Source organism: Stegastes partitus, unplaced genomic scaffold (assembly GCF_000690725.1).
Source record: "Stegastes partitus isolate 25-593 unplaced genomic scaffold, Stegastes_partitus-1.0.2 Scaffold617, whole genome shotgun sequence".
Taxonomy (NCBI): Eukaryota; Metazoa; Chordata; class Actinopteri; family Pomacentridae; genus Stegastes; species Stegastes partitus.
In genome coordinates this window covers 17047-40672 of record NW_007578348.1, presented here as the reverse complement: position 1 = coordinate 40672, position 23626 = coordinate 17047, and the positions used below count along the sequence as shown (strand labels likewise).

Sequence of the window (23626 nt, the reverse complement as noted above, 5' to 3'; positions counted from 1 at the left end):
AATTACCTCGATTAAAAATGCATGAGACTCAGAGTTCCAGGTGTAATAAAGTACAACACAATGGCAGTGCTGTCGTTCACTAGCGTCTTGGCGGCCCGCAGCTGAAAATATGTGTGTGATACGTGCACGAGCATATATGAGTGTTTGAGTATGTGTGTTTATGTGTGTGAATCGGGTTTGAGTGGGTGAAAAGGGTGGGGGAAGAGTTTGGCCAGGAGCCACCTACTGGGTAAACGTAGCAACCTCATGGCCCCTGGCATTAGGCGGCACAACCTTTCTAAACCCTGCCTTTTTCATGCTCCCTGAGTGCTAATGTGAGAAAAAAAAGATGAAGGGATGTTCTTTTCTCCTACTTTGTGGATCTCTAAACACACTGGGGAAACAAAACGATGCTCAAAAACAATAAAAATTAGATTTTTTTTTTGCATATTATGTCCCCTTTAATGTCTATACTGGAGACAGATGCCAGTGGCAGATGTAATGTAATGTAATACAGCCAAACTCCTGTCCTAAATGGGATGTTAAAGATAGTTTTAATGGGGCAATAGACTGACATGGAAGTGTGTCACCTCGGTGCAGTGTTTTAAGCACAGACTAGTTCACTGCTATGGTGCAATGGTGTCGTTTTAAATGTAAGGGTTGATTGTTCATGTAAAAAGGCAACATCTCATTTCAAACACAGGTTATCTCGAGGACATAAAGCTAGTTATACAATGACAAAGAAACAGTAGAAGAAATATTTGTCCTCCTGGAATTAATAATCCAAATCTGTTTCATTTATTGACACGTGAATACAGTACAATTAGAAAATGCTATTCTTCACTCACGCCCTTTCAGAAGTGAAAACATCATCAAAAACCTATTTAATCCATGTTCTGTTTTCTATACTGCATCAGTCTAATATGGGTTCTCTTGGCAATATGTTTTATGCCTACAACATCTAACCATCATTCTCATGAGACCTGGAGAACGCTGGCTGGCATGTTTGTCGGCGAGGCCTTAAGAGCTGATAATGCCCATGGTTCTTCATTATGGTTTATGTGGGCTTGAGAGAGCCAGCTGTGTGTGTGTGTGTGATGGGGGAGAGGAACTAAGAACAAAGAAACCTTTCAGCAAATTCTTGTTGACTCACCAATCTTTTGAGAGCACCAAGTACCCCAAAGAAGGAAAGATGCATTTGTGGTTTTTCTAGAGTGCACAATGAAAATTTAATGTTATTTTTTATGTTGTTTTTTTTTTCCTCCGAATACGGCAAAGAAAGGATCACGATGTAGCCACTTGCAGTTAAGGATACAGTGCTATTAGGGTCACGGGACCTGTGTCAAGTCTCTAGTAAATGCTTTTAAAAAATCATTCTTCAGCCCTCATTGTTTCTGTATGAACTGTTGGTTTTCAGGGCTGCTGAATGTGCCCTTTCCAAGCTGCTGTTCAACATTCACGATAAAAACATAGATGCCAGATAAATTATTTTTTTGAAAAATGACTTCTTCTATATTCATTATTTAAACAACTATTTAATCTCTTCCCTCATATTTACTGTTTTCATTTTTCTCCCAACATCCATAGTTTATTTTTACCCTCTGTTACAGGTTCTCTATCGATCGGTCCACAGACCAGGAGATGATCTTCCATATTGATCCTGATTCGGGTGCCATCACACTGGGAAAAATTTTGGACCGAGAGACCGCAGGCTGGCACAATATCACTGTGAAGGCAGTAGAAGCAGGTACATTGCTTCCTATTTCAAATTGACCTTATCGCACACAGGATTTGTACATTTTCATACTGCTGGGTAGAGTGTGATATTATTTATCACCTTGAGATTTTTTCAACTTGCCAAACTTTCTGAAAGTTGCTGGAAATACTCTGTGAATTCAGTTTCGGCACGTGTAATCTGAACCAGTTGCAATGTGAAACGAAATGAGCTGCTTTAATAGTTAGTTTTGACATTTGGTTTTGACTTGTGTATTTTAACAAGTCAAAACAAAGCCTGGGAGAAATGAGCCTTCACGATAAGACCAGTATAACAGCAATGACATAAACTAATAATTAAACCTTAATTTTTACTGTCAAATCACAATTAATATTAACGTGGCAGCAATGTATTCTCCTTTTTCTTTTGTCGCTGAAGGAAAAAACAAAGGAAAGAACGTCTAAATTTAGATAAGTGTCAGCTAAAGTTGCAAAGAAATGTTCACATGCTGTGCTATATTTAAGTCAGATGGAGGACAGAAGGAGCAATGACCGGAAAACGTAGCGTGTCCTCATGCTGGATAACAGAGCTCCTAGATTTAGGCCATTTACCTGACACCTTCAGCTAAAATACAAAAAACTGCATGTGTTTGAACAATTTCTAGCCTAATTTTTAAAACAAGAAAGTTGATGTTTCTCTGATGATTGGCTAGCTTTGTCTATACTCAGTGCCTGCCAGTGATTGAGACTGCACAAGCGGAATTAACTGTCCAACATTTGCCGACTCCCACCAGGGGTGATAAGGGGTGACTGACAACCTCAAACTGCTGTGATCATTAGCTACCAAAGCTTTTGGCACATTTTCAGCAGCAGTATGTTGTGGCTTTTCGCTGTGAAAAAGACAGGAAATAGGAAAGTAATGTATGGTATAAGGACAGCACTTAAATAAAATGTTGTCGTAAACAACTTTATCATCAGAGTACGAGGCGCAATACGTGTCATGGGATGAAAATTGATTAATAGCTACTGAAAATTCCTTTATCAGAAACTGTTGGTATTTAAAATGCAGAATATCCTGTTTCTTGGTGACATAATTTTGTGTAAAATGTCTTTTATATCGCAACCTCTTATTATGTGTGTTAGGTCTATGGGTGAAAAACATTTTATATACTTTGAAATAATGCCTTTTTTACTCCAAAATGAGCAGATAATAATAAAAGCATCATAAAATATAGTGACTTTAGATTTATTTGGACTTTTTAGTTTTCAGTCCTTCGTCTTTAATTGTTGGTGTTTTGACATTTAAATCAGAGATTTCAGTATATACTGATGAACTTCAAGTGTTGGTCACTCGTTAAGGACATCACAGTAGCCATCCATGCACTATTGTCTTTCTGATACCAAGGGGAAATACAGTCATCATTTAATCGCTTGTCTTTGAGGTGAAAAACACATTGCTGAAAATGAATGAAGGGCTTACATTTTTTCATCACAATGGGTTCTTTTGTCATAGCAAGGGAAATGAAGAATGTAATAACTTGGGGAAGCTGGGAAGTTATTACTATACCATTAGAAGTAAACTTGAGAAAGGAGGAGGAGGTCTGGTATTCCACACTTTTTCAATCTTATACAGATGAAGTGATTTTGGGATTGCAGTGAAAGCAGAGGAGATTGGATTCTGCATCTAACTTGTATCCACCAGCACACACAGAAGGAGGAAGAAAACAATGTCATAAACAAGGATAATTTTAAAATGTCTTCATATTTGTTCCTCTCTCATATTTCCCCAGACTGTGATTACTCCAATAATCAATACAACCTAAACTGAATAGTAAGCAGTCTCACCCAAGACAAATATTAAGACAAAATTAGACTTTCTGAGCCTTCCCAGAGCAATTTGGGCCCTTTTGTGCTCTGCTGCTTTGTGCTTGGCATTATGTCATAGGCACATTTTAATGTTAATTGAACGTTTAAAGCGTCCCTGCACCTTTCAATATCGTGCGCACACACATGCCTGCACTTGAAAGATAAAGCCTCTCACATTGCCATCCACGGAAACATGCGCACAGATGAGTCAGTGGTCAACGCCATCAGAATTCCCATCCAGAATGTTTCTTTATCGCCTGCTAGCTCACAGAGTCCTGAGACCTGCAGACACACAGAGAGGAGCCTGGAAGGGAAAAAAAAGGAAAAAGTAGAGACTGAGAGGGGAAAAAAGGCCACAAGAGAGATGAAATAGTGTTTCAGGGGGGAGGAGGTTGTGAAGCACACTTGAAGCAGCTAACTCGAGTATTTTAAGAAAGGACTTCATTTTCTCCATAATGATTTTGTTCTTTTTTGTTGCACTCATTAAAGCTAGAGAGCCACAAGGTCAACTTGTCTGAGGACATTGTTAAAACTAGAGTTTTGAGGCACAACCCTTAATTATCCCAGTCCATTACTGACCTTTGAACTGTTGTATTGCCTGTGTATCAGTATTGGACAAGTGACAACAGCTTCCTGACAATGTTTGGTGTCGGTGCCCTAGAATTAACCCCAGCTACGAAACCGCAAAACACGCTAAATGTCAATTACTGCTCATGTGTCCACGGGCTAAATAAAGATGCTTTAGTTCAAGTGCAAGTACTGTTCCGATGTCCCACCAATCAAAGACAAAAAATACACACATGCACACACAGCATACCTTCAGAGTCACCCAATTAAAAGGTGCACCTACTCCTGCAGAAACTGTCACTGTAAAAGAGGAAACAAGCTCTCATCTGTATTGTACTTGTCTTGCTTCCAGAGAACAAGGAACCTCCCGAGTACACGAGCATTTAATGCACTGTCACTAGCCACGGTACTCGTATTTCCTGACAGTCTTTCCCATAGAAACATATCGGGTTAAGTTAGAGTGACATATAATTTTCGAGAACTGATAGCAAGTATGATATCACCTTGCAAAACTGCTTTTTTACCCAGACAGGTAGGTGGAAAAAAAGAGCATCACCCTGAGGGCAAAAAGATACTGAAGTAGCTGAAAGTCTTTATCTCTTGCACGGTTGCAGGAAAGGGACTTTTCTCACTTGCTGTCTGGCAAACAAATGCACACTGTTTGATTTTTACGGTGTAAGAACATTATTCTCTGCAATTCCAAATGAATCGCGCACTTGTTGCAACACAGCGAGGAGAGATAAGTGTGTCTTTTCAATCTAAGTGGGAAATGTGAAAGAAAAATGGATCTAAACAACAAAGCTAAAAAGGGGGGAAAGTCCTATTTGCAAAGTACAATACATGGGTCAAATTAAACCGCGGAGTCAAAATGAGATGGTATTTGGTAGCAAAGTGCAGAAAAGGCAATGTTATTTCTGCAAATTATGCACAACAGAGAGTTTAATTTGTTCTGTTTGGACGTATGTAGTCAATGGTATTGTGGTGCAAAGCACATCTGTCAACAAAGATGGGGACAAATAATAATGTGTAAAAGGGGAGTACAGGTTGTGACTTGGATGATGTGTAGTTTTTTCCGTCCAGTTATATAATTACTCACATGTCTGCAGTGTCAGTGTGGTTGCAGAGGAGTTGTTTGTTGTGTTTCGTTCCTCTACACTTGGTAGGGTGACATAATTGATTCGTGAAACGTCCACCATGCATATTATAGTGCTTGTGGGGAATTTATTGCACTCAAGGCCAAAGAGTTGGTCACCTGCATTGCATTACTCTCAAATTATTATAAATATGACATGTCACCGCCACTATGGTCATTACGGAGTTGTTGTCTTCACCGAGATGAATTAGGAGTGAACTTTTGTGATGTTACTCATTATCTATCTGTTTGACTTCAACTCCATCCCTCCCCCCATGGTGAATGTTGATTACATTGAGAACATATATGTTTGTGACTGTCGTCATTTACTTTATTACTCATAATTGGTCAAGAAAATCACTTTTACCCATGGCTGACTTACTCAACATTATCCATTTAAACCAGCATAACAGTGTAGTTCAGGCTTTATTTTGGGTATCATAGAGATAATTGAAACAGTCTCAAGGTTACCCAGTGAAGTAGGAACTTTGTCGAGGTGTGTTTGGTGCAGAATGAATGAACTGGAATGATACCAAAATGAAATACTTTTTGGCATAGTTAGTCCTGTGGAGACGCAGCAAGAATATCAGAATATTAGCTAGTAAGAAACACTCTTCAGGTAAAAAGAAGAAATGGAGAACTGATAAAAACATTGATGACAAAGAATACAAAATATTTTTGAAAACAGTGTTAGTTATTGATAATGTGTCTGCCAGCAGCAAGCCAAGTAGGATTTCAGTTAGTGAAAAAACAGAAGAGTCACTAGGAAATCAAAACAACAAAGTCTGAAGGGATCGAAAATATCTCCACGTCAAAGACTTTTACAAGACCAAAATAAGCATCACACTGATGGGATGATGAAGTCACTTCACAGTTTTCAGTCACCGCCAGAAGCAGGTGGGCGGATATACTGTGAGTTAATGACCACTACCAGTTTATTTCTCAATTTTTAAAAGAAACAAATGACAAAATCAAGGACAAGGACAGTTTTGTATTATGTTGTCTCATATCCTTGAATATCGGTGAACAAAATGGCTCATTCATATCGTATTGAGACTATATCGGAAGGAGATTAGAGGGCTGCTGACAAAATGCTCAAAACGTGCTAAAATGTGTCCTAACTGTCCCTGTTACATTCAAATTTCACACAGGATATAAATCTGAAAAAGGCAAATTTATTATTCATCAAGAAACATTCTCCACATGAAAACCTGATGCTTTACTGTGCGTTAACACGAGCAGAATCGAAAGTTTAATGTGCTTCGTTGAATATTCAGATGGAAAGTGTAATTGTGATTTTATGCATTGGTTTAATGTTTTTTTGGATTCCCTTTCTGGCACGAAAATTAATTAAAAAACAGTCAGCGTAAGCGCTTAAAAATCTATTCATTTCGAAGCATGTTTTGAATCTTTTTGGTGTACCGTGTGCGTTACCAGTTGCCAAACCTGTTTCAGCTTGATAATGGTGAAAATTGTTTTACATATTTATTGGCTGAATATTATAATGGATATTAGAGGCTCTCTGACTCTGAAATCATTGTTTTCTTTTTAATTTTTTGTTTGTTTATTTTGTTTTCTTCTTTGCTTGCTTGAGGCGGTAGTGAAACAGCACAACTAATTCTTTGAGCTTTGTAAAAATTTCGTATGTGGAAAAAGGGTAATTGGTAAACTGAAATGTTAATTTCTCAAAAATCAATAACATGAACCATACATTATAATAACGTTACATAATGTTTTAAGGATAATTTAAAGTAAACAAAAACTCAAACTATGACAACAACCTTCGTCTACAGCTAAACTGCATTCTCGTTTACATTTTGAAAGACATATATTTTATCCCTGATGTGTACAACTGTGATGTAGCAGGAAAGGATTTCAGAGTCCAAAAAGTCACACATCAGTAACAGCATTTTCATCCTGGACACCAGTTTCATGTCCATTTGGGACCATTATTCTTAGACTTAAGTTTTGTGTTTGCTCATGACTTCCTTTCAGTTTTCGCTGGCTGTTTGGTGAGGTTCACCCACTAATTCTGCATGGTTAGGTTTAGGAAAATATCATGCATTTCCGAACACTTTCACAGCAATAGCTGCTTGTTTGAGCCTGGTTAAGTTCAGGCACCAAGATTACTTAGTTTGGTTGACGTAAATAGCACAGTTTTAGTTAAAATACAACTTTTCCACCACATGTTTGAAGCTTTTTCTCCATTTTCTTGGTTACGATGGTGAAAGAGTCCAGCGCTATCTGATATATGATTAGTTGGATAAAAAGGATTGACAGTAAAGCAATAAAATAAATGGCGAAGATATGTGGATTTTAAATGTATTTGTGATACAGCACCAACGAGATGTAATCTGGCAGAGAATAAGTTGCCTTTAAAACATAATTGAGAATGCCGTTCAGTTGTATAGGAATGGATTTTTTTTGGGAGACCAAGTAGATAAGAAAGAGATTTTGAGAGGACAATGGTAAGTTTGTTTATCATTGGAACTATGCAACAAAGGAAAAATGACTGTAATACTTTGCACCCTCTATTCCTACTTGGGCGGGCCTCTGGCTCAGTAGAGAGATCACAAGCAGACACTGTTGAGTCCATCACTCTCCCCCTCGTTTCCCCCAGCAAGGAAGATGAACCATTCGGTCACAAGCAGTATAACACTCCTGACACACAACTACATGCACACATGCAGGCTTGCACATCTATCCCAAAGACAGGCACACACACTCACTTCCTCTTTCTGTCTTCCCTTAAGTTATGTCAGTATAATTCAGCGCTTGAGAGACAGTCCTTCTGTAAGATTCTCGACAGCTGGTGTGTGCCGCACAGATGCAGAGCATGCCAATAATCTGTTGAAATCCTTTTATTCTTCGTCTCTATCTGAAGACAGATTTAGAACAGCGCCACTTGGTCCACATGAATGAACCTGTCTCACTGAATAACTTTTTTCTTTCTTTTTTTTTTCCCATGGAGAGAGTTGGGGTGGGTAGGGGCGGGGTATTCTCACATTGTTTCATCTGTTTTCAATTCGGGGAATTGAAATGTAAAATGTGTAACATCTGATGATTGCTGGTTTTCATTCTGGCACAGCGGGGACAGCAGCATAATGTGAAGACGAAATTAGACGAGGAAGAAGAGAAGAGCTATATCTTGCACTGGTGGAGCTCACTATGCATTTATGTTCTTGCTGCTCTGGCAAAAAGCAGTCAATTAAAAACCTGCATTGATGTGAGGATTATGCTATTAGTTGAGACCAGCATTCTCATTAGCTGCTGTGCCACTGTTCGACAGAGCTGTGTGGTAAGATAGAGGGAGAGAGCTTGAGAAAGTCTCTCCTCTGGTCTGATGAGCGCTGGTTTGCCATGCTGTCTCTGGTAAATCTGTCTTGTCTTTTTTGGCTCTATGGATTACCTTTGTGTCGGCTGTGAACATTTTCATCATCTGTCGGCTCATAGGCAAAAGAAAAACATAGTGCCTACGAGTTTAGCTGTAGTTTTCGTAGCTTTTGATGCCTGAAGTTTGGATTTATCCTTGAGATTATTAAACTTAGATGTGAAGCTGAGATGGGTCACGCAATTAGCTGAAGATGCTTTAATTTAGGCAAAAACACCTTCAAATGTGTCAGCCTTATTGTCTGCTTTAAGGAAACATATTTAAAAGAAAATGGAGACAAAAATTAGAGGAGAAGTGATTGTGCTTATGAAATAAAAGAAAACAAAGACTTGCTTTGTACAGAGAAACTGAGAAGCTTTCTAGGGGCTTCAATCCATTAGAAAACCATTAGAACCCCCATTTTAAAAACTAAGTCTCAAGCGTGTCTGGAACAACACCTATTTGTAGTTTTGTTTTGGTTTTTTTTCAACAAGCATAAACAAAAAAACAAATGAAAAGCACATGCCATTTTTAGCAGTGTTGTTGTTTACTGCAATCACTTACGGTTTTTACAGTGGTGTACCCACGATTGCCAGGCATATGAAAAGTCTGTGTTTCTGTATATATTTTAACCCTATGAACCCCAAACAGTTTTTGGTAATTTCTTTGCTCCTGTCACATTTTCTTTACACTTTGGGCTTTTTTCCCCACTGCAATATAAAATCTTGGACCTCTAGGAAAACTGCACAATCATGGCTAGAAGTAAAGAGAACTCTAAAATGTCCTTTGTTTAATATGATGATTGTAATGTCATAAGTCATGCAAAAAGAAAGAATGAATATTTAATTTATTAGATTTTATTTTATTTTATGAAAATTTTACATGGGCTGCAAGGTGGTGCAGTTGGTAGCACTGTTGCCTCGCAGCAAGAAGGTTGCCGGTTCGCATGCCGGTGAGGACACCTGGGTCTTTCTGCGTGGAGTTTGCATGTTCTCTTAGTGCAGCGTGGGTTCTCTTCGGGTTCTCCGGCTTCCTCCCACACAGTCCAGAAACATGTTGAGGTTAATTGGTGATTCTAAATTGTCCGTAGGTGTGAATGTGAGTGTGCTTGGTTGTCTGTCTCTAAGTGTAGCCCTGTGATAGACTGGTGACCTGTCCAGGGTGTCCCCTGCCTTCGGCTGGGATAGACTCCAGCCCCCCACGACACTAGTGAGGATTAAACGGTGTATAGATGAAGGATGGATGGAAATTTTACATGACAAGCTATAGATATTTTACGAATTACATTTTTGTTTGTGTCTTGTCTACTATCTACTCTGTGTGAACACAGAAAGTTATTTTGATGAAATGTCACAACTTCAAGTTTAGATTTGGTTAAATTTTATGACATCACAGATGATTGTTTTTAATAGGCATTGGAAAGGTGAACATCTAGTAATTCTGGTTTTGGGGCATTTAGCTCAGATTTCCCAGGGTTAAAAGTCTGTCACTTTTTACTTTATATACTTTATCGAACCTTAAGTGTGGCAAAGTAAAAAGAAAAAAAAATGCAAATACTATGGTATGGTATGGTTCAATTTTGTATCTTTTAAGTCAGTGCCAATTCACTTTTTTTTCTTTTTTTTTTTCCGCATGTATTGATAATGTATGTGATAAGGTACTGAAAATAGCACTGTTAGCAACTGACTATTCATCAGTATTACAAATGCTAACCTGGATCGCTTAACAGTGCTCATTTAGCTTATACGGGTATATGCATCAGTAATTACTAGATACTTATTCTTTAGAGTGGGTTTCCCTAATTGGGCTTAACTATCTGCCATATTTGTGTAATTACAACAATTTAAATTCATTCACTGGAACGCTTTTAACTGCAAGGATTTATGTGTATTTTCCACCACTGGGTAATTGTCAGTGACTGCGTGTGTTACATTTTCTGTAGGGTGCCACTCAAATGCATTAACTGGGTGGCGACAGCTGTGTATGCTGATTTATTCATAAGCTGTGTACTCTAATTAACCAGGATATCCAGACCAACACTTGAAGCAACCAGATCACTCATTTAACACCCAGATAATGCTCTCTCTCTCTCTCTAACTCACAGTCTCACACACACACACACACACACACATGCTGGAGACCCCAGGCTCCCTTCTGTACTGTACATACTGTTTTATGAGCAAAATGGAAACTCCAACAGACATTATCGTATGATTAAGAATGGGAATTAAGATTCAAGGAGAAGTCGAGCTAATTTGAAGTGGGTTTTGATTGTACTAATTATATAATCTTCTCCACTCCCACGTTTACATTCTGGTCCATTAAGAAAAATGTCTTGAGAGGGCATTGTGGTCTTATACTTCCTGTTTTATCTAGTTGAAAATGGCATTAGAAATGAAATTACAGCACTACATTTGCAATTTTGTCAAAAGCATTTATTTGTCATTATCATTTACTGAGGTGTGCTGCTTGCACTCAGACTATTAAACAGCTATATACAGTAGTGTCATTATCAGATAGTGAGGACCTAGAGACAAAAATGGAATCGTTGGTACCATTTTTATGTCACTCTGGTGCCAGAAAGTGTTATTCAGGTAATGGGTGCAATTTGAGGAGGCATTAGATTAAAACCTTTCAGCACTTAGCCACAATGCCAAACGAACTGCCTGCTTCCTTGTGGAAAATTGCGTCTTGTCTCAGTCAAACTGAAGGCGGACAAGAAGCGCATTAAGTGGCTTGTCTATGGAGTCTTACACCTTGTCTACACCAGCCTGTTACGGAAAAATAAGCGCGTCAGCAGCATTTCAGCAGCAGCTGCAGTCCTCTGCCGATGTCCACACGGGTGCATTGAGCCAAAGTGCTGCTGTGTGTTCAGTTGCATTTTGGCAGGAGTTGCAGCCCAATACACAACCGTGTAGTTCCAGGCAAGTCTGGAAATAATAGGCTTGAATGGTAAAGATATGCTTTGAGATGCAGTTATGTGTAAGTGCAAGTGCAACATGGGCTGTTATGAAGCTTGTGTTGACAGCTTTATTGGCTAAAGTAAAAGCCCAGTCATAAGATGATGTAGGCAACCTGTGACTTGAGAAAAACTCCAAAGTTTTTCATTGCCAGCTACTGATTTTATGTATGAGAGTCTTACTTTTACTTTGCTCAACCACTGCGCTCTTTCTAATTAGTTTAAGTGTCAGTTAATATTTTGTCAGTGCACAAAAAGAGCTACAATATCATGCTAAATCTATTTCTTCCATAACTCTGTACACTCATGTTTTCTGTATTGTTCTTCTGTAGATAACCACACAATGGCATCCTACTCGGCAGTGAGTATTCGGATTCTGGATGTAAACGACAATCCTCCTGAGCTGGCCACACCGTATGAAGCATCTATATGTGAAGATGCCAAGCCAGGCCAGGTAAGGTTATTCTTGATACAAACTTAAAATCAAACATTTCCATGTTCATAGAAACAATTTAAACTTCCTTTTTATCAAGTCATATTGAAATGACCAAAATTAATTTCTGATCACTGACCGCTAAGCAAGAAATCAATGATGTAATCCTGATCAAGTTACTGTAGCTTCAAAGGAGGATCTTCCATTATGTGCTAATGATAATAAAAGCAAATCTCTGCTGTACCAAAGTATTTATGTATTGTATTGTTAAGATAACAAAAAGAACAAAGAGAAAGACTTGTTCCAGTGCCACAAACGAACACATTACTTGTGTTTCATCAAGTTGAAAGGCCAGTAACAGCACAACAACACACAACCTACACAAGGGGCAACGCATTAATTAATATACAAAACTCAGTACTAATTATTGATGTGCAGTGAAATGAAGAGTACTCAGCTGTGGATAGTGGAACAGCAGTCATTTTGGCCGTCATCACACACATGAATCATAATCATACTGAAAGTGTTAGATCCAAACAGTCAATACCTAATAATAAGGGCAAAACATATCTCCATTCTGATAAATTGACACATTACACAAAGTGTTATTAGAAGTAAATATCCAGAAATAAAGGTGCATATATTTTTATTTAATTATTAGTCATCGGTTTATCTTCAGTGATTCACTCTTTCAGACAGAATGGACAAAGACTGAATTTTCATTTCTGACTGTATTCAGTTGACTGTATATAAAAGAATGACATAGCAACTAAGATGTCACCCATTATTGGCTAATGTTTAGGTGTTTCGCCATCTTGGTTTTTTTGAAACCAGAAGTGACAGACTACGGGATGGTCTGACTGAGATCTAACTGAGAACTCAAAGATAATATGTACGCCAATACTTGTCAATGACAAGGTAGCTCTGCCTCACAACAGATCCTACTATATTATCTGCTTTACTCTAAATGGGACCCTAATTTACAAAATAAACACCTTTCTGTATTGAAAGAGACTTGAAACTAGAGATTAAGACCATAAACTCACTAGAAAATGTTTACTGAAGTAATAAATCAAGTTAGAAGTAGATTCATTTTCTTATAAATGTCCATCCAGTCAGATTTCTCTTTGTAGCCAGATGAGTTTCCTCCTGCTGGCTGTTAGAAATAATGCAGGTTTATGGCAATTCTATGCTGGTTTCACTTTTCAGATCTGCAGGCTATGTTTATCTTCTACATACAGTCTATGCTACATTCTCACTGAAAATATTCAGTCAGAGGAACTATTTGAATCAACATCTCAAATAGAAGCAGGACTTCTAGCTTGTCTTGAAATTAATAACCCTTTCTGCTTGTAATTATAACAGGCAATGGTTTTAAATATAGTAAATGATGATGCATCATGTGTACTACCATCCTTCCATCTGCATCAGTCTTGATTTAGACATTTACGTCATGTTACTCAGGTGAAATAAGCATCAAAACTGATCATGAAACAGCCTTTCGGTATACACTGCACGACTGTCATCTACAATAATACATTTGAAAAGAAGCGATGAAACAGACTGAGAAATAAAACAGGGTGTTTTAATTATGGGTAACAAACAAAACAATGCAATATTTTAATGACACACACACAATAACATAACATATATATAACATTTTAAATGTAAAAACCACAAAAAGTATAAAGCAGGATGACAAAGCAGCAATAAGAGGAAATGTCTGGAATAAGAGAAGGAAATACTTCTTTGTCAGTATCAGAAATTACCATTGCTTTTGTTGTATAATAATCTACCAATGATAAAAAAAAAAAAAATTCTAATGTCAGTGCTCACTCTTTTTCGAGCTTTAGATCAAACAGTAAACTCTCTGCCTTTCTCAGCGACTGAACGCTACTCTGTTTCAATCTTCTGAGCGTAGGTCATTGGGTCTTGTGATAAAAGCAGGTGGTCATATATCCATCCTTGGCCAGAGAGGGTTTATGACCACACTTACGTCACATGATGAAACATGAGTAAGTTCCAGTCACTGAAGAAGGCCATAGGACTTGATGAAAACCTCCCCACATGTTCGTAAGCTTAAAATATTTTATCACAAATACTTCTGTATGTATTTCTTTTGTCCTTCTCATACTCGCAAGCCTATTTCTTGTCTGTATATGGCTCATTATTTCCATATTTTTGCTTGGGATTGCTTTCAGTTGCACACTGATCTGTTTGACACTTTATACCAAAGGCAATTTATAACTCAGCTTTAGGGCAAAGGCACAATTTACCCAAGAGTGCTGGTGTCAGAAACAGAACTGTTTTCCAAAGAATACATTTGTTTTCTCTTATTTTGCATGCTGGATGCCAATTAAAAAGTCAGTACGAACATATTTATTATATATACTTAGAGATAATAACTACAGATTTCAATATTTGGTGTCTTTTTATATCAGAAATGTCTGATAGTCTGCCTACCAAAAGCTTTCTACGTGTTAGTTAATAAGCTCTTCATTAAAGACATATGCATGTCTTTCATTTCAAAATCTACAATCAGAAAAATGTAGTTCTGTTTATAGTTGCTCTGTATCTTTTCTTTGTTGAACCATGTCATAGAAAAAGTAATACAGCGTTTAGCAAAAAGGATTATTATGATTCCTCCATGTGGCTGTTATTTGAGTTAATATGTGACAAGTCTGTTGGAAATTCTTTCATTGTGGAAGGGAAACTGATTGCTAATGTTTGATATAAAAGTGTTTTATAACACCCATCAGGACTGAGCCATAAAATAATATGACACTAAATAGCATTCAGACCATTCATTTATTTCCTAAATGGCAAACAGGTGAGCCCTCATAGAGCAGCAGGGGCAACCAAACAACAAAAGTGGGAACAAAATTAAATTCAAGAATGATTTTTTATGTGCATTATTACCCAGCACCAATCAAACAGTGGGAGTTGGTGTAAAAAAAAAAAATCAAGACAAAAGGTGCTGCTGTGGTTATTTTCAATCCAATAGGAGGCCAAGTCTTTCCACTGATCACCATTAAAAATGGACATAGTCATTAGGGTGTTTTATTCACCTTACATGGCCAACAGGCCCTGGGCTGAGTTAGACCCAATTATCATGTGCAGAGCAAAGGAATAATTAAAACAGCAAGGCTTTAAAGTGGGGCCTCCATGCTGGAAGCTGCATTTACATGTGTAATGAGGCTCAGGCCTCTCCTCCCCCTGATCCACAGACTCTTAACCACTTATAGCCCCCCTGTGCCTCTGCAATGCCGGCAGTCTGCGCCTTTCTAGAACGTTGTCTGGTCTGATCTCCCTCACTCCCACCTCGCTCCCTTTCCCATCTGCGAGAGCCCACATTAACCTTCAGCTCCTAATCACACAGAGATGATTAGTCTTCCAGCAAAAAAGATCATTGCTGGCTCCCAGCATTGTAAAAGAAAAGGTTTTTTAATGTTCTCATTAGAGAGAAAAGCAGTGAAAATATTTCACACTGTAATTACGAACCAAAGTACATACAGGAGAATATGACATTGTAGCAGCTTTGCTGTCTCTACATCTGTCAGTCTGTCCGTCTATCTGTGTGTATGTCTGTCCATCCATCCATCCATCGGTTTGTTCTTCATCAAAGGCAGTCTATCTACAGTGGTTCGACAAATGACAGTAACATCTGACAATATCTGTACATTTATGTTCATTTCTTGCTCGATTTTTGTAACACAACTTTTGTCCTTTCTCTGCAGAGCCTCTTTTTATATGTTGTTATGAGGAGCTCTGTCTGAGCCGACTGCAGAGACTGAATGAAAATGTTTTAGCCTTGGGTCAAAGGCTTTCTAACGCTCATTTTCAGCCTCAGGGGTAACCACTGGGGGCATGGGGGAAACAATTTTCTTCTCCTTGTTATTCTCATAGATAATAAAAAAAAAAAATGTTTTCCTCCAGTTGTTGTCATTCACAGCATCTTGAAAAATGGAGTGAGTGGTGTGAAGAAACTGTTTTGTGTATAAGGATTTACTGTGTTTCAAGAGCTGATATTTGTAGGCTTTAGTTTGTGATTAATGGCAGAGATGGAGCTTTTCCATTGTTGAATATCTCCTCGACAATCAGTAAAATTTTGACTGACAACACCCTAAAACCCATGGATGCTGACAGCACTACCCCTGTGTAAAACCCTTTGGTCGTTTCAAAGGTAATCGAGTTGCTTGGCAAGTGTCTGGTTTGAACAATTTGGCCCACACTTCGATATTGAAGCACTTGCCCCATTTTGTGTGTGTGTGTCTTGTCAAGAAATGACGACACACCATTCTTTTTGGAATGACATGCGGTAGAGCCGCTGCATGCACACAGTAGGTCTGGGAATTTGGAACACAAAAACTTATGTCAAAAATCCTTTATGAATCCCTGCCATTGATAAATTGATGCAAATTTCACTCTCCTCCATGTGGCTATGCAGCAGAAGCTCTGTGCCTCTTTCTGAATGCTTCCACAAACCTGCAAACACATGCACACAAACTTCTGCACCACCATAACTAATATGCATGATTTTGCATAGGTGGACTAATGTAGTCCAATTCATTATGTGTCTTTCCTGACATACTACGCTCTTTATTAATTCATACAACAACAATGGCACACAGCGCAACTTAATTAATTATTACCAATAATGTGATTCAGTAGTCCATAATAAACTGAACTGTGCAATCATTAGGCCTTCATACAGGCCTGGTGTAAAAAAGAATTAAGTGTGCATTCAAATGGAAATCAGGGTAAAGCCAACATCACAGTGAATTAAAAGACTGACTTCAGTTAAACATTTAACAAATAAGGATACAGCCACTTACTATCAACGTTTCCAGAACCATCTTCACGTGGCATCTGTATGAAACAGAATTCATTTTAGCAGATAATGTAAAATAAAATATCACTCATTGTCTTTTTCTTACAAAATCTTGTTCATCTGACAGCAGCTCTGTGGATCTACAGCAATAGCAAAACTGTCAATGAAGACAATACATCTAAAGAAGTCACAACTGAAAATAATACATTTTTAGATATATATCTAGCATCAGACAGTTTATTTCAACATTAAAACGCATACTGGAGCAGTTTGCGAAGTGCACTGTTTTAGAACAAGGCCCCCAATTTTTTTGAAGAGCTCCCGTGATGCTCTCTTACCTTGTAATATCAATATATGCATTATAAAAATCTAAGGGTTCTGTTCAGGCAAAGGGCTGTTGCCTGATATGTTGAAGCACTTTGATGTCTACTGCTTCCCAAGATGCACTTATTTATTCAGTAAAATAAGCTGCCAGAGGAGGAGCCCAGAGGTACAAGCATCAGTCGACAGATGTTTGTGTGTAAAATGAGCTTCAATTTTGTTCCAGCTCCCTAGAATGTTGTTAATCAATTTGGAAACTTGGACAGGCCAACGGCTCTCGGAAACAGGCGTAATTAAGTCAATTTTTCTTTCACCTGGAATACGGAGATGTCAAACGCAGGCATGCTGCTCTCCTTTTGCCTAATGCACAAGCTTTTGGAGTCAGAGAATATACACTTTGCCCACTTCACCTGGCCTCTCTGGCAAGGAAATCTGAAGTTAGAACAGGTTATTGTTACTTTGCTCAAAGTCTAGGCTGTTCTTTAAAGGCCTGCTACACGGGCAGAATTAATTAGAGCCCACATAACACCTGCTGTTGTTCAACTGAATTGACAGCAAATTGCTTGGCTCAAGATTCAAAACTTTTCACAGAAGAGTGGTCCTTTAGTTCCACATTGCCATTGCAAATCAGCTAAAACCCACTCACAAGGCATTATTCATATCACATGATTGATAGCCGGACTTGACTGTGGCTAATTATAAGTAAACAGTAATTTATTCTATACTTAAATCATTCAGTTGAGTTGTCAGTGGAACAAAGAAGCATATAGCATACTATCTATCCACCCTTTGCAAATGAATACATACAGTCTCTCTGTTTACCCCAAATTGTATCATAATACTTGCCTGTCCCTGAAGAGACACATGCTACAGTGAAATAGAGGCACGCATGACGCACACACCCACACGCATGCTGTACACACAGAGCTTTCACTGTCACACTCTTAATGTGTCAGATCAACCCCCGGTTTACTAAGCTAATGAGGAACGTTCCATTGTCTCCTGTTGTGTGCTGTCTTATCACCCAGTCTCGTTCATGGAGTGTCAGCTCCTTGGCTTAGGTCTAGCTTTTGGTGGAACCACAGAGAAAATCAGATTTACCTAAGCCTTTTAACTGCGGTTGGGTTTGATCCCATTTGAGAGTTGGCAACGCAACCTATTTTGTTTGTGTTTAGAGGGAGAATGCATGTGGAGGGAGGGGGAAGGGTTGGCTGAGAAGTGGAAAAAAAAAAGAAGGGTGACACAGGCTAAGCAGCTTTTGCTTGAAGACACAGTTCAGGCCAGGGCCATGACACGAATTGTTAAATAGGGTCGCACCTTTTTTTATTATTATTATTTATTTACAGCGGCCTTCTTTGGGGTCTCATGCAGGTTCATGTTCAGGGATTAAAAGAGAAAACAAAATAAGTGACTTACCGTAAGCCAGTGTGAGAGTTCTCTCTCTCTCTCCCTCACACACACACACACACTGGCTTACGGCTTACACACGGAAAAAAAACACATAGATTGGATTCACACTTCTATCATGTAGAACACATGTGCGCAACCATGCCAAAAAGAAACACGTTCTTAATCCATATCAGTTCCACCTTCATCTGCACAGTAAATATACTTGTATGCAGTTGTTTTAAGTGCAATATAATTTTTTTACCAAAAAAATACTTAAAATAAATACACACATAAATAGATAAATAAATAAATAGACTGGGATACAAAATGAAATTTGCAACGAAGGCGAAATACCACTAAAGGTTCCTGTGCGTGCCTGAGGAGAGGAAGTTGGCACGCTGTTATCAGTACGGTAGTAAGATGTAAGAAAGAAACAAACTGATTTTTCACACAAGCCCCACTGTTTCACTTTTTTTTTGCTTCTTCTGTCATTTAGCTGCAGTTTACCATTTCATGCATTTAACTCAAAATACAATAAAGAGTAAAACCAATCACAGCCCATGAGCACAATATGATGAGTGCAGACAGAGGACACAAATTCAGCAGCAATAAAATGTCCTAAGAGTTTAACAAGGCATCCTGCTGGACATTTTTATGTCAAATCTGCAAAGACGGTTGAGGAATGTGGTGCTTTTTGTCCTCATAAATGTCAGGTTTGTGAAGAATCTAGTCTGACAATAATAACACCTTAGAGACCATTTATGAAGTTGTGCGTACATTTAAGAGCACTTGGTTGAAAATATTTCTCCCATTTGTCAGCAGTTCAAGAAGAGACTTAAATTCAAGGTCTAGATTCACAATAGCCTGACAAATGTGTGATTTTAATTTCTGTATCTTGGTCTAGTTCCTTTCTGCATTTGTTTTAATCTCAGTATATTTCAGTGTAGTTTTTTCTTATGATACACAATGTCCCTTTTGTTTGTTAAAGCACAGTTTAGTCCAATCTATGACTCAGTCAGCGATTGTTGCACGGCCAAAGTTAGGTAGTATCCTTTTTTTTTTCTCCTGTCATGAACCTTAGGTTGGGTCTTATTTTATCACGTGTTTGTAATGTATTGTGACAGGAAGTGATTTCTTGTCTCAGTGGTACCCATGTAAAGATAAGCTAAGAAGGAGCTGGTGGTTTTCTTGCTTTGCTTTGTGCCTTAGACTTATTCAAACTACCCCCCTGCACCACACACATGCATTTTAATGTGATGCTTTTGAGGACTGTTGCTGATGTAATGTATTCCCTAACACCCTCACCTCAACCCCCACAAGTGATGTCAGGGAAACAAGCTCTCCCTAACCTTATAATAAATAATTCTACCATTGGCCCCAATGAAATCAGTTTGAATCATTTATAAAGTAAGGACCAGCTGGAATATTACATTTCAAGTGTCTCCTCACTTTTAAGATTTAAAAAGCGATAGAAAAAGAAAAAGTAATAATAATAATAAAAGTGACAATAATTCACAATAAGCATCTTTGCAAATTTAAAATGTGCAACATAAGATTTGGTCTCCATGTTGGGAATATAAAGCCAGAGGGCCAGTGTCTGTAGGATTCATGTTCTACTGTTAATACAGCTTTAACAAAATCAAATATTCCTTGAAATGAATGTGTAACTGTTGTATGCTTTCAGGGCTTGAGCCAGTCTCAGAAGAAAAATGTCAGCATGTGATATTTTGATGCTATTTCAGTTACTACAAGTTTCTCTGGATAACAGTGTTATGTAAATCCATGAGATGCAAACATACAGTTTTATTATTGCATGGACATTTCCATAAACAAAGCCAGTGGTGGAGCAGTTTAGTGCCATTTGGGTCACTATTTCAACAATCATTTTAAAATGGGCTTCAAAGATTTTTCAGTGTGTTGATGTTTCGCCACATTATGACCATTCAGCCACATGCTGAATCAAACAAAATTAAAACAAATCTTAGCTTAGTGTTGTGATTGTAGTTTACCAGAGTCGAATCCCATTTTAATTTCTACCGTTCTGGATCCATGTCCTGATTTTCCCATTTTCCCAATCTGCTGCATCTCGCCGAATGACACATGAAAACAATCTTCTGCCTCTCAGCTCATTCCTCGCCCACCTCGTGGTATTTATCTGACTGAATGCAGAGGGACAGATATCATATAGTGCCATGTGTGCAGAAAAAAGGTTGGGTGGAAAGCCAAATACTAAGTATGGCCTAGGGTAAGAGAGGCCTGTCAGTTCTGCTGTGCCGTCTCACAGCTGGCTGAGTAGGTCACTGCGACAGATCACCTCAGTTTGGCCACGGCACCTCCAACCTCCAACCTCCAACCCTTGGGAGAGTCGATTCAAAACAACTAAATGCTAAGCCTGTCTGAAACGCACATAAACTCATCACAGGCACGTGAGCACAGCGCTTACTCACCTCACGCACATACAGAAGGATGCTAAAACAAACACACACAGACACACATTAGACACGCAGAAGAATTGAGTAAAAGAAAAAACAAACCAACACAGAAGAAGAAGAAAAAAAAAAACCCAGACGGACTCACAGTTTTGCCAGACAGAATTTCATGAGTCGGAGAGTGTATGAGTCATCTGTTCTACTCACCAAATGTCTCTTCCTTTTGTCTTTCAAATATTAACATTGAATCAGATAAACCAGCAGGCTAGACAGACTAGAATATTCAATTGTTAACCCTGTTCATGTCAGTGTTTACAGCGTAAAGGTCTAGGTGCATCTGATGGCACTTTTGACATGTGTCATTTGATGCAGTGCATTTCGTGTTTTAGTGGTGCTCTGCAGATGATAAGTCCTCTACTTGAAGAGATGTTTGTCAGTCCATATAAATGTCAAATTTGTTTTTTGTTTTTTTTCAAAAACTTTTTTGTGGCAGTTTAACAATGACATCCTTTGTAACTCAAATGAGCATGTGCATGTATTGCTTCTGTCATTTTTCTAGAGAGCATGGCTTTATTTTAAGTCCACGTTGACGAGCTATGTAGAAGCTAAATACAATATGTAGTCGTTGTTTCTATGTACAGTACTAATCCTTCAAAAACATCAACTGCAGCTAATGAAAAATATGGCTGAGCAGAAACATTATGGCATTGGTGTTTAATCTTATTTTTAAATTATTTTTTTTATGCTGTGGCCACTAAAAAAATCTCCAAAAACCAAATCCACTTTAGAGCAATGCAGTGAGACATTTGAATTCTCCACTGGACATCATGAGGATGCTTTTCACCACTCAAAGTAATGGATGCATTTGAAAACACACCCCCGACGCTTACAGTGCATCCCAGGCATCAGAGATGAACCTCTCGCAGCACATTTTAAGTAGTTGTGTGTTTATTTATTTATTTATTCATTACCTCGCCGCTGCCATCCCGAAATGGTTGATATCTGCTGCGAATGAGAAAGCTGCCTCCCTCTCACAACCTTCACCTTTCAGACACCTTCCAGTGCAGATGGGCTGTACTTTTGGGAAAGTCTCCCCTTCTAGCTTTCCAGAGATGCAAGAGATTTAAGGGGGTCAGGAAAGGGGACTGCTAGATAGAAATCTAATTAGGTGATTGTGCTTGAGGGAGCTCCGCTATAGCTGCTCGATAAACTCCCACACACTCGCTCTCGTCCTCACTCGTTTTTTTTTTTTTTTTTTTTCTCTTTCTCACTCCACTGTCTCTCTCCCTCGGCGCTCAGTTAGAACTCACCCCCGAGATGCTGCCTGCCGCGCCCCCCCCCCCCCCCCCCCCCCCCCCGCGCGCGGTTGGAAAACCCCCCCCGCGGGCGGCCCCGGGGGGGCCCCCCCCCCCCCCCCGCTGAGGGCACAGTCACAGAATGCAGATCATGGCTCACTTACTATGTCTTCGAAGCTGTTCATATTCTTCAAAGAAAGGAGTACAGTCATACCTCAGTTGATAATAAAGTTATTGCATATAGTGGCTTCTCTTCTCTCATTATTCTTTTACCTTCGGAATGAAATAATCCTGACGGGGCTTCAAAGAATGATGAGAAGAAGGGAAAATTTATTTATTTATTGGCATACAGCACATTCAACTGTGTTTTTCATACACCACTGTGGATGATTGGAAATGTGGTGGTTTCTGCTTCATTCCATGGTGACTGTGTTGGTATGTCAGAGCGCACACACGTCAAGGTGCAAGGTGCTGAAAGCAGTTCAAAACAGATTGACAAATCCTGAACAGCTCATTTCTTGAAAGGAATGACTTAGTTGTTTGTGTTGCAGGTGTTTCTTTAAGTGTACACTGGTACACCATTTGCTGTTGGCTTATGTTCAGCCATATTGTTTAAAAAGCTGCTATCAATAAACAAACTGCTATATTTCATCTGATTTCCTAAATGTTAACCCTCTAAGCCCCACGCAATTCCAGTTTTACTGCTACATAAAGTCCTGCGCCTCTCCAGTAACAACACAGCCATGGATAGAAGTAGAAAGAGCAGTCTGACGCAGTCAGAATGCCATCAGTCATCGAAAATGTTTAAAATCAAATATTTTACAAAAGTTGCAAAAAACTCAAATCAACCCATACAGAATTTTTCCTAGTTCTTAAAGGTGTTATCAATATCGGGGGGAAAAAAGTGATTCTACATTGAATAGATATTTTGCTTCTTGCATTTTTGTTTTGGTTCCAATTTGTCTAATCAACACAGCCTGCAGTTCAGCAAAAGAGTTTTGATCAATATTGTTGGTCACAGATGAGTCACTAATGGCTTCCCAATTGCAGAGAAGCTCAGAATTTGTAGTTTTGTTTTGTTTTTTTACCAAATCTGGTTTATATAAACAGTTTATTTTGATGAAACGTAACAATTCTAAGGTTAGTTTTGGTTAAGACGAAACTGCATGCCTTAGTAGTTCAAGGATCATCAGAAAGTTTCAAACTTAAAGTTAACATGCCTTTCAAACTCGCTAGTCCGGTGGTTTTAAAATAGAAATAATGATAAAGAAATCTGAAATGGCGTCGTAAAGGCAATCAGGCAGTGTTGTGGCAGATGTTACAACTCAGTCTTCTATAAATT

At 38.6% G+C, this 23626-nt stretch overlaps 1 protein-coding gene across 1 annotated transcript in view; it reads left to right on the top strand.

Moving 5' to 3' along the window:
* Window positions 1–23626, top strand: part of cdh22 (cadherin 22) — a 73168-nt gene that overhangs the window by 34572 nt on the left and 14970 nt on the right. The window contains exons 7-8 of the mRNA XM_008289463.1: window positions 1590–1726; window positions 11919–12040. Of these exons, the coding sequence (XP_008287685.1) occupies window positions 1590–1726; window positions 11919–12040 (259 nt within the window). The remainder of the gene's footprint in view (window positions 1–1589; window positions 1727–11918; window positions 12041–23626) is intronic.